At 44.6% G+C, this 15,810-nt stretch overlaps 2 protein-coding genes across 3 annotated transcripts; one reads left to right on the top strand and one right to left on the bottom strand.

Annotated features, from left to right (window-relative positions):
* LOC143484972 (ceramide kinase) lies at nt 1-8,806 on the top strand. Its single transcript, XM_076984063.1, has 13 exons — nt 1-529; nt 1,217-1,312; nt 1,410-1,547; nt 1,697-1,825; nt 2,525-2,588; nt 2,787-2,932; nt 3,093-3,167; nt 3,521-3,673; nt 5,040-5,145; nt 6,474-6,577; nt 7,057-7,253; nt 7,705-8,039; nt 8,184-8,806. The coding sequence occupies exons 1-13, from the start codon at nt 409-411 to the stop codon at nt 8,296-8,298; spliced, it is 1,779 nt and encodes a 592-aa protein (XP_076840178.1). The 5' UTR covers nt 1-408; the 3' UTR covers nt 8,299-8,806.
* Nucleotides 8,807-9,102: 296 nt separating this feature from the next.
* LOC143484973 (glucose-6-phosphate 1-dehydrogenase-like) lies at nt 9,103-15,002 on the bottom strand. Of its 2 annotated transcripts, none has more exons than XM_076984065.1 (13): nt 14,513-15,002; nt 14,320-14,438; nt 13,899-13,936; nt 13,715-13,823; nt 13,366-13,583; nt 13,040-13,198; nt 12,006-12,131; nt 11,729-11,822; nt 11,370-11,556; nt 10,529-10,764; nt 10,097-10,173; nt 9,881-9,973; nt 9,103-9,665 (listed from the first exon to the last, which is right to left on the bottom strand). In XM_076984065.1, exons 1-13 carry the CDS (start codon nt 14,541-14,543, stop codon nt 9,575-9,577), a joined length of 1,578 nt encoding a protein of 525 aa, XP_076840180.1. In that variant the 5' UTR covers nt 14,544-15,002; the 3' UTR covers nt 9,103-9,574. The 2 variants fall into 2 exon arrangements, with proteins under 2 accessions (XP_076840180.1, XP_076840181.1); XM_076984066.1 differs by having other exon boundaries at nt 14,583-15,002.
* Between the last annotated feature and the right edge of the window lie 808 nt (nt 15,003-15,810).

Genomic DNA, 15,810 nt, shown 5'->3' with positions numbered 1-15,810 from the left:
CCCATCCAATCAGAAGACAGGATGCCAGCGGCTGAGGTGACAGGTGCGCAACATAACAGGGAAGTGAGAGACGTTTTTGTGGACTATTGTAACGAATTGGCGAATAGGTCGGCAGAAGAGAAGAGTGCGAGATGTAATATATCGCCTTTAACCTTTAAACGAGGTGTTGATATCAGTCATTTATGCTATGGTATTTATACTTGGTATTTATAGTCTACAGGTCGGTCGGATGTTCACCTGAGATAACGAGTTTCTACACCAAATGTGCGCCAGATAATAGATTAGTAACTATAAGAATATTAAACTTGCTTTAAAACTACACGGTATGAAAATGTAGTGTCGAACAAAATGTCTGGGAAGAAAGAAATAATATCATTTCGTATCCAAGTGTAGCCTGTATATCAAGCGATGGAGTCGGTCAGAGTGGAGTCCAGTGTATGGGTCGGTAATAAACGGTACCGGGCGCTGCTTAGCGGATGGTACTTCAGCTGGACCGAGCTTGACAAGAAGAACCGAGAAAAGAAAACAAGTAAGTTCGTCTTTATATCAGTCACGTGTCTTTGCTTCAGATAGTTATCACTACTCGTTCAACCTCTTATCTATATGACCGATTCATAGTTCACAGCAAAACTGTCTAAAGTCTAGATCAAATCTAATTAAAAAGTAACACTCCGTTTCATAAAATCAATTATAAACGCACAATAGTTTAAAGGACAGTGTAACATAGCCTACTATTAAGTATTCAATGTAGCAGATAATGTAAACGTGACTGACACCTTTATTGAATCTTGTACATTATGAACTCACACAGACACTTGACACCTTTATTCAAACTTGTGTACACTGTGAACACTTTCCCACAGTGCCATATCAGTCATATTACCATCTATCATATATCAATAGCTACATATATACCCAGCAGTTCTTTCATAATCTTTCATAATTATCCCAGTTCCAGTCTAAGCAAACTCTGTATATTTGAGGAACCAAATATATAACAAAGCATTACATATATGCACAAGCATTACAAATATGGACATTTTCAATTATTTGACTGAGACAGAATAATAAAGAGGCTATATAAAGAATGGTAATGTTTTAACATTTAATGTCTTCATTAGAAAGTCCTGGTTGAGTGTTTCACCAAGATACTTCAAGCTAATGAGCAACAGGTGGTATCGTTGAAGTCTATCAAATGTCTGTGTGTGCGGTTAAGTTTCAGTGCCGATCAGCGAGGTGATTGTGGTGTTGGAGGGCCAGGTGGAGATCCAGCCCCAGAAGAGAGTGGAAGACACCGACCGAGACTTCACATGTACGGTGTAACCGCTGGTGTAGGCCGTGTAGGAGCCCGTATCGCTAAACCCATATGAACAGCATTGACAAGCGTCTTGTTCTGGTTTGTGCCCCAGTGTTCTACGTAAAGCGCAGTGGCGGTGGGGCTGGGCGGAGGGCACTGTGGTGCTTGGGCAGGACAAAGTTCTGCTGCCCCAGCCGGGACCTCAGGGATCAGTGGGTGACTCAACTCAGAACGGCACTTAAAACCCACAGTGAGTGCCAGACCCCCAACACCCCCCCTTTCATCCCCCCCATTTCCAATCTATTCCAGGGTTACTACTACCACTTCTGTGATCCAGTGATGTGTTTGATCTGTGTGAGTCTAAGACCCGTCTGCACCTCTGTGTGCTCCCTCCGCCAGGTCCCTCTCGTCCTCACAGGCTGCTGGTGTTCATTAACCCTTACGGGGGAAAGAAGCGAGCGAAGCAGATCTATCACTCCTTAGTGGCTCCCTTGTTCGAGCTGGCGGGCGTCAGCTCTCATGTTGTGGGTGAGCTGTCGAGACTCCGCGCGCTTCACTCCTCCGGTGTCGGACACCTTATCCAGCGTCCCTAAGTGCAGCTCTCAAGTGACACGTCGTGGGTCTCGACCAGGAAAAGGAAAGAAAGATAGACTAAAAGCGAAAGGGGGAGAAAGCCAGATCAATTATTAAGCCGACCTGCCGTCTGTGACAGAGCCACACAAGAGCAGGGGCTCTACGTTACACGGTGTAACCGAAAGCAGCCAAGTGTCCCTCCAAGACGAGGACCGTGCTGATCAAAGCAGACGCAGACCGCACTCAGCTCACGGTTGACGTGCTGTTGGAAGCACTCACTATCTTCTATACGCTCTACACACACTTAAGTGGAGGGCGGAAGCTAACCACTTAGATCAGCCTTTAACTTAATTACTTATTTTTGAATACTTTATCTTTAATGTTTTACATTTTTATCTTCATTTATTCCATTTAATTTGACCTTAATGGTTTTGTTTAGTTTTATTTCTATTTTGTCCTTTTACAAAAGGATAATCAGTAATCTGTTTTAAAGGTTTTTTTTTAAAGTGCTGCATAAATAAAAGCTTTTTATTATTAGTAGTAGTATTTCGGGCCATGAATGAAGGACTGAAAACAGCAAATAAGATAAAATGTCTCCCTATTAGTATTACTAATGTCTTAAATCTTTTTTTTGTGTCTTTTATTTTGTCTTAGTAACAGAACGAGCCAATCAGGCGAGAGACCATATCCTGAAGAAAGACCTGACTGGCTTTGATGGGTAGGTCATTGTTTTAGTGCTCACTGCTCAGGGTTCATGTAAACACATTCTGCAAACATTCACCAGGTAACCCTGGGATACCATATTTTATTATAGTGGCCTCTAAACAGATACTGAAGTTTAGCCTTTACTGTGATTCCATGTTTCAGGAGTCAAAAAACACTTCATACTGACATCGTTCCCGTCTGCTTCTTTCAGTGTGATTTGTGTGGGCGGAGATGGAATGTTCAGTGAGCTGCTGCATGGCGTGATTGGACGAACCCAGCAGGAGGCGGGCATTTCAGAACATGACCCCACTGTGATGCTGCAGCCATGTGACCTCCACATTGGCATAATTCCAGCAGGTTGAATGATTTTTATGGTTTTCTGACTAATTAGTGTGAGCAAATAAGGAAATGATGGTGAGAGTGATTAGAGTATTGTTAGAACCTTTTCCTGTAGGATATAGATATTAATGATTAAATATTTCCTGATTATTTAGGCATTGTTTATTTTTCCTTACAGGCTCCACAGACTGTGTTTGTTTTGCCACAGTGGGTGTGAATGACCCGGTTACGTCAGCGTTGCACATCATTATCGGTAAACCCCCGTGACCTATATATGCAGATTATGAGAATGTTAACAGTATTTAACAGTATTTGTTTTTAACAGTGTTATTTCAATTTAGGATAAACTGTTTATGTTTTCTTCTTGTTTACTTTTGCTTTTAGCTCACCTAATCCACCCAATCCTGTCTCTAATCTAAAAATCCATTTAATTTGACTACTACTGACACCTTAATCCAAAACTAGAACTGTATCGAATTTGTTTTTGTTTCTTTTAAGGAGTGATAGAGCATTAATCATGAAAGACAGATGACATACTTTTTCTCTCGTTCTGTCTTTCACGGTGTCTCGTTCTCTCTCTCTCTCACATTCTCTCTCTCTCTCTAGGTGACTCTCAGCCTCTTGATGTGTGTTCTGTTCATCACCACAACACACTAGTCCGTTATTCCGTCTCACTGGTGGGGTATGGTTTCTATGGCGATGTGTTGGCAGAAAGCGAGAGGCTTCGCTGGATGGGACCTCTCAGATATGACATCTCAGGTAGCTTCTGGATGGGACCTCAGATATGACATCTCAGGTAGTTTCTGGATGGGACCTCAGATATGACATCTCGGGTAGCTTCTGGATGGGACCTCAGATATGACATCTCAGGTAGTTTCTGGATGGGACCTCAGATATGACATCTCAGGTAGCTTCTGGATGGGACCTCAGATATGCATCTCAGGTAGCTTCTGGATGGGACCTCAGATATGACATCTCAGGTAGTTTCTGGATGGGACCTCAGATATGACATCTCAGGTAGTTTCTGGATGGGACCTCAGATATGCATCTCAGGTAGCTTCTGGATGGGATCTCAGATATGACATCTCAGGTAGTTTCTGGATGGGACCTCAGATATGACATCTCAGGTAGCTTCTGGATGAGACCTCAGATATGACATCTCAGGTAGTTTCTGGATGGGACCTCAGATATGACATCTCAGGTAGCTTCTGGATGGGACCTCAGATATGACATCTCAGGTAGTTTCTGGATGGGACCTCAGATATGACATCTCAGGTAGCTTCTGGATGGGACCTCAGATATGCATCTCAGGTAGCTTCTGGATGGGACCTCAGATATGACATCTCAGGTAGTTTCTGGATGGGACCTCAGATATGACATCTCAGGTAGTTTCTGGATGGGACCTCAGATATGACATCTCAGGTAGCTTCTGGATGGGACCTCAGATATGCATCTCAGGTAGTTTCTGGATGGGACCTCAAATATGACATCTCAGGTAGTTTCTGGATGGGACCTCAGATATGACATCTCAGGTAGCTTCTGGATGGTATCTCAGATATGACATCTCAGGTAGCTTCTGGATGGGATCTCAGATATGACATCTCAGGTAGCTTCTGGATGGGACCTCAGATATGCATTTCAGGTAGTTTCTTGATGGGATCTCATATATGACATCTCAGGTAGTTTCTTGATGGGATCTCATATATGACATCTCAGGTAGCTTCTGGATGGGATCTCTCAGATATGACATCTCAGGTAGTTTCTGCATCTGAGGCCTATTGGACACTTTAATTAATGAATGTTTAATTACCAAAAATGAATTAAAAGTACTAAATCTGTTTATATTAAGCTCTTCAAATGACACTCATGTGGCTCCAGTGAACATTAACTTAAGCTCTTCACACATGTCTGCATGATTTTATGCACTGTGTATATTAAGATCATACATTTATTGCCTTATATGCATGCTACTTGTGAAAATGTGTTGATATGGAAAAAGTATTTTGAAAATGGTCCCTTGTTTTCTGTGGGATTTCCATGCCTGCATTTATGTAAAGAAAATAAACAACCAGTATGGTCCCTCAGCATTCTCTCTCTCTCTCGCTTGCCTGTATGTTGTGTGCAGGTTGTCTAGTGTACCTGTGTAACAGGAGCTATGAGGGAGTTGTGCAGTATCTACCTGCAGATCCCCAGGTCTCCAGCCCCAGAGACGACACTCGCTGCCTCTCCGGGTAAAGAAGGGCTTCTTTCTAGTCGTAATCTAGTAGTAAACAAATACTACTAGTAATACTAGTAGGAATGAGAGTAATGGTAAAAATACTCTAAAGTAAGGGATACTGGTGAAGAAATAACACTGTAGACTTACAGAAGATAAAGATAGAGAAACTGACACCAAGCTAGTTTTCTTAGAAAATCAAAAGGTCTGGCAAATGCATAGGAGAGAGCCCCGAGCTTGCTGTTTCACCCCCGAGGTCAGGGGGTAGGGAGGGCGGAGACCGTACTCCACCCCTCATCAGCGCACCACTGCTGGGCTGAGCTCCGCTGTGTTTTCTGTAGCTACGCTGTTACTACTTAAGGGAAACCGTGTTTATGACTGCTCAGTCACGCAAGGTCATCCCCAAGGCTTAGTTACCCTCAAAAAGTAATCCGATTTCTGATTGCTGATTACTCCTTCAAAAAAGTAATTTAGTTACTTTACCAATTACTTGATTTTAAAAGTAACTAAGTTAGATCGCATGCTACTTTATTAGTTACATTCAGTAACTGCTGACAGTCACAAAATGAAAATCAGTTCTGCCAATATTCACTTTATTGGAAGTGCATTTTTAACAGTAACAATGTATCTCCCAATATTGTTTGTGTCGCTGCGCTGTATTATTTGTAAATGTATTTGTTAAAGTAATACAAGCAAACTATTCAGTCAGATGCTGTTACAATTTCAAACAGTACTTTAGCCAAAATTCCAACACTTTTCAAACCTGGAACACAATGCAACATTAAAATTCATCAGGTAAATGTTCCTTCCCCTGTTTTTGAGGTGTATTTCTTTACACTACCACATATAGTTGCGGAGAACACTGCACAGAATGACGCGTCAAGTATAAACGCTTCAGCCACTCTCACAGGTGCGGAGTTGAGCGCTATGGTCAGACGCAAAAGTATACTCTGGCCTTAATTGTTGCATAGGCCTAACGTTAGTAAAATAACTTTTGTAAAAATATGTTTTTACTAAAGAAAATAACAAAAATAGTAACGCACAGTTACTTGGATAATTAACTTTAATCTGATTACTGTATTGTAAATAGTAACTCGTTATAGATTACTCGTTACTGACACTGGTCATCCCACAGGAAGGGGTCATTAGTACTTTAGTGTTACTGTTGGCCACTGGGTATAGAATTAATACAGCTGGACCGCTGATGGAATTAATGTTCAACTCGAAGATCTGACCATGCATCTCTACCTTTATGGATGCATGTGTAGTCATAACCACCATACCTGCATGTCTCCTGTGCACGCGCACGTGTGTGTGTGTGTGTGTGTGTGTGTGTGTGTGTAGATGCCGGGTTTGCTCGGAGAGCACAGAGAGGCTGTTTCCTCACTCGGACAGCTGCAGCTCACTCTACAGCAGACAGCTCAGCCTGTACAGCAGCGAGCCAGAGGGTAAGAGCCCCCCAAACTCACCCCAGATACTCTCACCCCAGCCACACTCACCCCAGATACAGAAGAGGTTTCAGTTTCAGACTATCAGTCATCCTGAAGTAGGACTATTCTGGGATCAGATTCTGACCGTCTGTAATGTTTATAGTAACAGCCAGTTTCCAGCAGTTCTGATTCACAGACTCTTTGATGTGCTTTGTGAATGCAGTCATATATTATCTTTATTATCTATGTGGATAGCAAGGTTAATATTCTGGTCATGATATTCTGGGCCTGCTACCATGGTTCAGATTCTGTGTGATCTCTTTGCCGACCACGGTCAACACCATCTCACTTTCATACATAGCACCTCAATAACACCGTTTACAACGAGGGTCCGTTTGAAGTTTGATCTATAAATCAAGACTACTGGGGTGGCGATCCGCTGTTCAGTTTCACGTTCCTCTGACGAGCGTGTTTTGTCTTCTACGGTGCGTCCTCAGGGGAGTGGATGAGCGTGGAGGGACGGTTCAGGTGCGTCTCTCTCACCTGCATGTCCAGCTCATGTCCTCGCAGTCCGAAGGGGTTGTCCCCCGCCGCCCACCTGGCTGACGGGACAGGTGACCTCATCCTGGTGCGGGACACCAATCCGCTGGGATTCCTCACATACCTGCACAGGCACACCACCAGCCAGGACCAGGTGAGTCGGACGGAGGCTTATAGGGAGAACGGAGCGTGGAATGCAGTGAGGTTTAGATAAAACGTCAGCTTTGAGCATTCGAGCGCCGAGTTGCCAATTTGTTAATCACCCTTTCGAAATGTCTCTTTTTTAATTGATCTATTATGTATTAGCAGTGCGTTTTCCATTAAGTCATTCATAAGAAAGACACAAATCTTGCGAATCACCAGCGCGTCAGCTCATAGTGGAACAATTGCAGAAATGTTGCTGTACGAAAGTATTTGGAGTCTAAAAAAAGATCACAACCCATGCATAACGTACACAACACCGTACTTCCTTCTTAGACGCAATAGTTTGTGCATGCCAGGAATGAATCGCCATGCACTGCACCGGAGTACAGGAAGGGATTTTTGATTGTTGAAGGGTGGGAAAGTACGGCCCTGGTAACTGAGCTCTTCCAACCGTTTGTTAGTTTGACCTGCCCTTCGTGGAGGTGCACCGCGTCAAGGCCGTGCGTTTTAACCTTCCTCCCGGAGAGGAAGACGAGTTCGGAGACGAGGAGCGAGAAGGGATTCCCTCGGTGGTGCCGGGGAAGGCCGAGGAGGGACGCGCGGGCGACGTGGAGTCGTGCGGGGACGGCTCGCAGCAGTACCTGGCCGGGCAGAGGGAGGAGGAGGAGGAGGGGATGAAGGAGAGGGGGAGGAAGAAGAGGGACTTCCTGTGTGGGCTCTGCTGCAGTAACCCACCCGCGGTGTCCGTGTGGAACTGCGACGGGGAGCTGCTGCCTTACACAGAGATCTCGTGCAGGTGACCCGACGCTCTTTCAATCACACAGCAGTGGATTTCAGCGGACGTTTTTTAAAACGGAAAAAGACACTCTAGACCCGTATCGCTCCGCTAAAGCCCTGACCTTTGACCCCTCTGCTCACATGGCTGCTGCTCTACCCGCAGGGTTCACGGTCAGCTGGTTCATCTGTTTGCCCGGGGCATTGAAGATGAGGCAGGAACCCCTGTGTGTCGCGAGGGAAACAGAAACTGCAGAGGGAGATGTCTCCTTCACAACTGATCCACCGTGAAAGAGCTGTAATCAATTCAACATGACAAATGCTACTATTTAACTTATAAAGGTTTGAAATGTTACAAACCAGTCCAAAGTCTCACATCATTTCAATTCATGATTTTATTAGCAAACCTTTCACAACTCAACAGAAACATGTGGCGCTGCATTTGTGTTTTTAAGACGTTGACATCTCCAAATGTAAGGCAGCGGAACAACCGTCCGCACTAACCTGTGTCACACCAACACATCACTGCACATTCCTCTACGTTTATTTTTGGACATAAGGACAGCTGACACGCTACGTCTCCGTCCTCCGAGTGGAGAGGTGACATTCTCTCGCCCAAGACATACCTGGAAGTGAGAGCCAACTCCATTCACTCATTATTTCATGCAGACTGACCGGAATGTCTACAGGTAGACACACAAACTGGTTTAAAGAACGCAGTCTGAATGAATATATTCTGATCCACATTTGAATTTAGATTCACAGTGAAAGCAAGGCGGCAAAGTTTAAGTTTGCACCGAAAAGGGTCTTACCTTGGTGACGTGACCTGTTCGCTCTCTCAAACCTCTCATTCTGTCTCATATTCACAATCTACTTGTGGATCCACGCCCACCCCTACACGCTACAACACAACTCTGCCCCTATGAACTGCAGAACATACTCTTATGTGTACATCACATAATATAAAATGTAAACAGGTATTAAAAAGTGAAAAAAAGCACCAATATGAAAACATTTTAACTTAATTACAGACAAATAACACTGTACTGGTATTATGAACCGTAGGTGAAAAGACAGTACTTAATACTGTACAAATGTAATACAAAATACTGAATATTTTATTCTACCTATAGAGCACCAGTTTATAGCATTCACACCTCTTATAAATCTGCATACATTATGCCTTTGCTCTCCCTCTGGGAGATCCTCAAACAGTAGCACATTGATGGTTAGATTTGGTCAGTAACTCAAAGATAATTGAGCTTCCAATTGCATTCAGAACACAACAGGAATGCAGACGTTAAGAGAACCATCATCACAGGATAATTATGAAGAACAATCACATTTGATTTGTTAGAGAAGTTAGTTCTAGATGTAAACTGCATGTTGTTAGTTTTTAGTATAAAAAAAACCCCTAGCTAAATGTAGTCATCTATAGCCCACGGCATTTTCAGTCATCCATTCCCTCCAAGTGTTTGAGCAGAGAGGGTCTGTAGTGCCACAGGACTTTGGTTTGATTTGGATCATCAATGGTTTGGTGCTGGGAGGTGTGTGCGGTCAGACGGCGTGGGGGTCGACCCACTTGTACGTCCCTCTGTAGTGGAATCCCACCCTGCACAGCAGGTCATCAGCCTCTTTAGGCCCGCGGCTGTCAAACACAGACAGAAAGGGCATTACAGGGAGATCCGCTACAACTCGTCATTAAGCACCATCCTGCCCTTTATGGAGCGGTCAGACACTGCTGAATCAAAGGTTAGCCGGGGACGCCGTGATCTCCCATGGGGGGTGTTCAGGCCGAGCAGTATCGAAACATCACACGTAGCGTGATGATGCTTCTGTGTCTGGCACTCAAGACCTTCCTACCTCCCATACGTGTAAGGGATGGGCTGTATCTTCTCGGCCTCGATCTGGTGCAGGAGGGGTGTGAAGATTCTCCAAGCTTCCCTCAGCTCAGCACTGACGAGAACACACACACACACACACACACACACACACAGAGGAGGACACACTTCAGGACATAGATCAGAGTGGCCCTGTGCAGGACCTGGGCGGTGTGAGCTGGAAGAGAAGGACACACACCTGCTCACGAAGTGCGTCTGGTTCCCACTGAACACGTCCAGAATCAGACGCTCATAGGCGTCTGGGAGCTTCACGTCCTGTACAGGGAACACACTCAAATATAAACCCCCCGCTACACTGACTTGTTAACTGTACATCTGAGATTTTGGGGCTGAACAATACATCATTTGTTATTTGATATCGCACAATCTTTGCGATACTGATACTGCAAAAAAAGTTATGGATGGGTGCTCTAACAAATAAAAAATACATAATAATAACAAAAGTCACAGTGCCATCAAGTTTCTTTTGCCCAGATCGTGCCCCAAAAATCAAACAAACAGCCATATCAGCCGTTTAAGGGTACAAAAACCACACTCTGGTGTAAGGGGAGAGCCTCAGGACCACATTCCACCAGTAGGGGGCAGTACAATCCCAGGTCATGTGGCTCACCTTATATCTGCTGCGGTAGGTCAGGTCCAGCTCCGTCTCCTCGGGGTTGATGAAGACGCCGGGCTTCTTGCTCATCATTTTGGCGTAGATGGCCTCGTCGGGCTGCACGCGCACCACCAGCTCGTTCCTCTGGCACTGAGCGGCGAAGATGTCGCCGGGCACGTCGGTGAACTGCAGACGCACCTCCGCCTTGCGCTCGTTCAGGGCCTTCCCGCACCGCAGGACAAACGGGACGCCTGCGTGTATGGATGACGACCACGCGGAGAGGAGTACATGCAGGAAAGCACGGCTGAAATATCACAGGGTATCTGCACACTTGTAAATCTCAAATTCAATGACTTTTAAGACCTTTTTAATACCTCTCACAAGAAAAAATAATACTATTACTGGGGATGCAGGTGTGTTCCACACCGTTGACGGGGGGGGGGGGGGGGGGGGGGGTGTTGGCGAACAAAAATTGTTGACGTTGTTGAGGCCGTGTACTCCAACGCTAGAAATCTAGCACTAGGACCCTGGAGCGGTTATTTTCTGCATGGTCCTAGCGCTAGATTCGGCAAAGTTCACATCGCGCCAGAACAACTGAACAACACACACTTATAATAATTTAATGCCTCCCCTCATAAAATTCCAGACATTTTAAGACATTTTTAGGCCTTGAATATGGAAAACTAAATTTAAGACATTTTAAGACTTTTTAAGGACCCGCGGGTACCCTGTATCACTTGTTCACAAAGTATCCCAGTCCAGCCCCATCACAGACCATGGCCAGGTCTGGGAGGAGGACCTGGGTCTTCTGGGTCTTTTATTTACAGGTATATCGTGAACATAAAGGTGTGCTCACCCTCCCAACGCTCATTGTGGACGTGCAGCACTGCAGTGGCAAAGGTGGCCGTGCGGGAGCCTTCTGGGACACCGGGGTCGTCCTGGTAACCCAGCCTGGCCTGCCCCTCGCCTTCCGGATTCCCAACATACTGACCGAGCACCACATCGGTCAGAGATACTGGAGTGATGCACTTCAACACCTTCACCTACGGGCCCCGGACGGAGACAGGCAGAGTCTGGTGGTCTCCAAACATGTCTTTGTAGCAAAATGTTAAAATTGAATGAACAAATTCATAAACTAAATAAAATTACATAGAAATAAATCTTAAAGTTTGTTTAACAAAAGCAAAGTGCTATATTGGATTTTTTGGTGAACACCTTTTCATCTCTGACATCATCAGAGTTGGTGGAGGCAGGTTTCTCCATGGCAACTAAGGTGAGCATCTGTAGTAAGTGGTTTTGCATGACATCACTGGGGAAAACAGAGTGGAAAGGTCAAAACGAATACGGCACAAGCAGTGGATAATCATTTAAACATCTCAGTTTTCAAATACTAAATCGAATTATTCATGTGAATAGTTCCTCCTCATGCCAACTGCAGTCTTACCTACCAGTCAGAAGGTTAGTATGACCCAAAGTTGTAATGGTTTCTCACCGGATAATGCCAAAGCCATCGAAGTATCTGCCCCTTCCTTGGGTTCCAAACGGTTCTTTGTAAGTCAGGACTACACAGGCAACACTCTCCCTATTCCAAATAGGGCCAAAGATTCTGTTCCCAAACCTGGCAGAAACATGGAGGACAGCCATGCATGCTTGAACAAAGCCTTCAGCTAAACAAAGCTGAACACAGGTTTCCACCACAGCTCCCGTGTTATGTTAATGTCATTGTTATGATTGGTTGATCAGACTGTAATGAACCCTGATTGAATATTTATGAACTAATCAGGGACTAAACAGTCTCATGGCTCTTTATAAAAGAGCACATGCTTAAACTTTCATATATACTGTACATGGCTTTCGGGTGAAATTTCAGGATGAACCCAAAATGCACTCTAACCTTTTCCAAGTGAACTTAATGAGACCTTCTCTAAACATGTCCAGACTGACTTACAAAACAATGTTTCAGTACTTTTTGCACAACTTGCTGTTCTCTAACAAGGAGCGTAACAGGAAGAGTGACTGAAACCACTTCCCACACCTAAAACCGCTTCATTGTGAAGTGTCCCACGAAACCGGATGATGAATGCCACACAACTCCAGGCACATTTAAGGGAGGGAAATGTCATATCAGACCAATTGGACCCGTTTACCTCAGAGTACCTGCAGGAGTACCTGACCACGCTGTGTAGAGGCTCATAAATCTCTACCCCAGAACCTCAATGACCCGAGGGCCACCGTTCAAGAGGAGTGGGATGCCATGACTCAGCAGACAATACGTTGACTTGTGAACAGCGTGAGACGTCACTGTCAGCCTGAAATTGACGCTCAAGGGCACATGACAAGTTTTTGACACATTTTTTGTTGGGGTGCACCCACCACTGTTGTTTCAATAAATTGTTCGAGATGAGGAAATCACCACTGCGTGCTTCTACTTAAATGCTCTACATTCAAGATAAAATATCACTGTAACGTGAACATTTGAAGTCTCCCATGAATTTCACCCGAAAGCCGAAGGCTAAACCTTCTCACCTGAGAACCATGAGGTTTTGCACCATCTCTTCGCCCAGGTAGTGGTCTATCCGGTAGACCTGCTCCTCACCGAACAGGGAGGACAGGTGTGCCGACAGCTCCTCTGAACTCTGCAGGTCTCTACCAAAAGGTTTTTCTACAATCACTCTCGTCCAGCCCCTGCACACACACACACACACACACACACACACACACACACACACACACTTATAACCTAACCCCAGCCAACATCTCAGGCTGGATGAATAAAACTACCCCAGTCACGTTTTCTAAAGCATTTATCTCAGTGAGTGTAAGACTGTGGGTGCGTTCTGACGGACACTCACCTATCGCTCATGCAGTGCTGATGGATGTTCCTGGTGACATCCTGGTAGGCGGAGGGAGGCAGGGCCAGGTAGAAGATGTGGTTGGCAGCAGCACCATGGGTCAAAGTGTCCAGGTGGGACCGCAGCTGTGTGTAGGACTCTCCCTCAGTGTACCGGCCACCCAGGTAAGAGCACCTTCTAAAGAACACAGACAGACGCTCCATATCCCCATCATTTACCTGATATTGAACACATACACACACACACACACACACGCAGGTCAATTGAGATGTACATTTTATGCAGACACAAACAAAAAACGTAATACTTGTCATTCACATTTGTTGTGCAGTGTCTTGATGACCGTTACCTTCATGTAAGGTAAACAGGCACTGTGAAAATCATCCGCTGTCAGGATAGAATGAGCAAAGCCAATAAAGTAGGTCTCTTCTGGAAGTAATCCATCCTTAAACAGCCACCTTGGAAATGGGGATTTGGTGAATAACTGGCAACATACTATTAGACAGAAACCCAGACACTTCTCAGACACTCACCAAAGAGTAGGATAAATCTTCTTTTTGGCAAGTTCCTCCTTGAACAAAAAGAAGAATGTGATTTATATAATGTGATAAAAAATCTTGGCTTTGAGCTTTAATTGAAAGAAATCAAATACATCACATATCACATACAAAATCAGTATTTGAGTCAGTCAAAAACGGAAGAATTATTTCTGTACAAAATCTAGTGCTACTTCAATAAAGGTGAAAGGTGAGTCCGTGATGAACCAGTTAGTAAAAAATTTACATAAAGGTATCTCTATTCCTTACAAAACTCATGTATAATAATCTTGGGAATGTGTATGTCAATGTGTGGAATAACTGCATCTCTGACGCCCTTCATAAGAGGGTGAGGATGCATCGCGTGTATTACACTATAAATACCTATAAAAGAACGGACCTCCGGTCATCTACTCACCGAGACGCCCATCATGACGAATACGTGAGCGACCTGGACACATTCTTCATCGTACAGCTGCCCAAATGGGTCGGACCGAGACCGCTCGGGTGAACTCATACTCACACACAGCGAGGAAACTGAGAAGACAAACGCACTTGAAGGAAAAGGGCAACCAGCAGGCTGAATATCAACACGCGTCCTAAGAACCAACCGTAAATGGGCCGGGGGTTATTTATGGTCATTAATGATAGTAAAATAACTTCAGAAGCATTTCACTTTACTACTCATGAGTAGCTGATGATCTCCACAGCTAAAAGGAGCCCGAGAGCCGCCGGATCCACTGGGCCTACAGACGGAACACGTGCAGGAGTCTGGTAGACGTAACCGGGCTGCGGAAACTCCCTTCCGTGCACACTTGAAATGTTTTTAGGCAATAATCTAGTACGAAAAATAAGACGTTTCCGCGACAACAATTCACGAATCTAATAACTAATGTACAGATTTCCTATAATAAGTTACTCGCGCTGCTGTAGCAGCAGCTCACGTGGGCTTGTGTTGTGCTACGCAATGAGGAACACGTCATGTTATCTTTTCAGCTCATGTAAACAAGACCTTGGGAAACGAGTAACACACTGGGGAAATAACGAATACGTGAATGGACGTCCAGTGTGTAATGATACATTATCGCTTGTTTTATTGGAGACCGCCATCTATCGCCTCGAGAAGGGTAATGCTGCAGGCCGGAGCCCCGGTGGGCGTGGGTAAAGGGCGGAGCATGTGTCAATCATTTTCGAATGCAGCCAATCAGATACTAGACTTTCGTTGTCAATCAATTTTTATTAAGCCAATTATCAGCCAGAGTTAGCTGTCAATCATTTTTTACTGCAGCCAATCATCTTACCAGATCTGCCAAATGAAGGCGGAAACTGCACGGAGAAGCTCTTTAAACAGAAGTATATGCCATTCTTGCACGAAAGTAGCTGAATAAAAACATTAGAAGAGCCATGACTTTAGACATTTTTAAATCAAAGTTTAAAATACTTCTCACTTGTTATTCTGGAATGACAGTTTAATGTTTTTTTCCCTTTATTGCACGTATTGCATCATTTACATCATATATATATATATGGCGAGTGTAAATTGTTAGCGGAGGGGAGGTGTAAATGGACATAAATTAAGTATTATATCGCGATCGATCGCCAAGTATAAACGCCTCCGCCGAGCAGAGCGTTGAGTAGCGATTTCGATTGGAGGATCGTGCTCTATTTTGTATTATTAATTTTTTTGCTGATGCTGGTCCAGCGTGTCGCGTGCCACTGATTATGCCTCGGCGTGCCAACGGTGGCCCGCGTGCCATAGGTTACCGACCCCTGCTGTAGAGCCATTGAATATTAAAACCATTGTAGAAATTAAGTTCAGATGTGACCAGCAATGGAGCGCAAGTAAAAGAAAGACGCGATCACACAGTCTCATTGAAAATGTAGGAGTTAATGAATAAAGTGCACCAAC

Source organism: Brachyhypopomus gauderio, chromosome 21 (genome assembly GCF_052324685.1).
Source record: "Brachyhypopomus gauderio isolate BG-103 chromosome 21, BGAUD_0.2, whole genome shotgun sequence".
Taxonomy (NCBI): Eukaryota; Metazoa; Chordata; class Actinopteri; order Gymnotiformes; family Hypopomidae; genus Brachyhypopomus; species Brachyhypopomus gauderio.
The sequence above is the reverse complement of the archived record's forward strand: the minus strand, read 5'-3'. Positions and strand labels throughout refer to the sequence as shown.

Excerpts from the sequence above, each read along its gene's own strand:
- LOC143484972 (XM_076984063.1), top strand. The coding sequence starts at position 409 with ATGGAGTCGGTCAGAGTGGAGTCCAGTGTATGGGTCGGTAATAAACGG. Across the intron at positions 3,168-3,520 it reads AGCGTTGCACATCATTATCG|GTGACTCTCAGCCTCTTGAT; the intron begins GTAAACCCCCGT and ends CTCTCTCTCTAG. Across the intron at positions 7,254-7,704 it reads ACACCACCAGCCAGGACCAG|TTTGACCTGCCCTTCGTGGA; the intron begins GTGAGTCGGACG and ends ACCGTTTGTTAG.
- LOC143484973 (XM_076984065.1), bottom strand. The coding sequence starts at position 14,543 with ATGACCATAAATAACCCCCGGCCCATTTACG. Across the intron at positions 9,974-10,096 it reads CAGACGCACTTCGTGAGCAG|TGCTGAGCTGAGGGAAGCTT; the intron begins GTGTGTGTCCTT and ends TGTTCTCGTCAG. Across the intron at positions 9,666-9,880 it reads ATCCCTTACACGTATGGGAG|CCGCGGGCCTAAAGAGGCTG; the intron begins GTAGGAAGGTCT and ends TGTGTTTGACAG.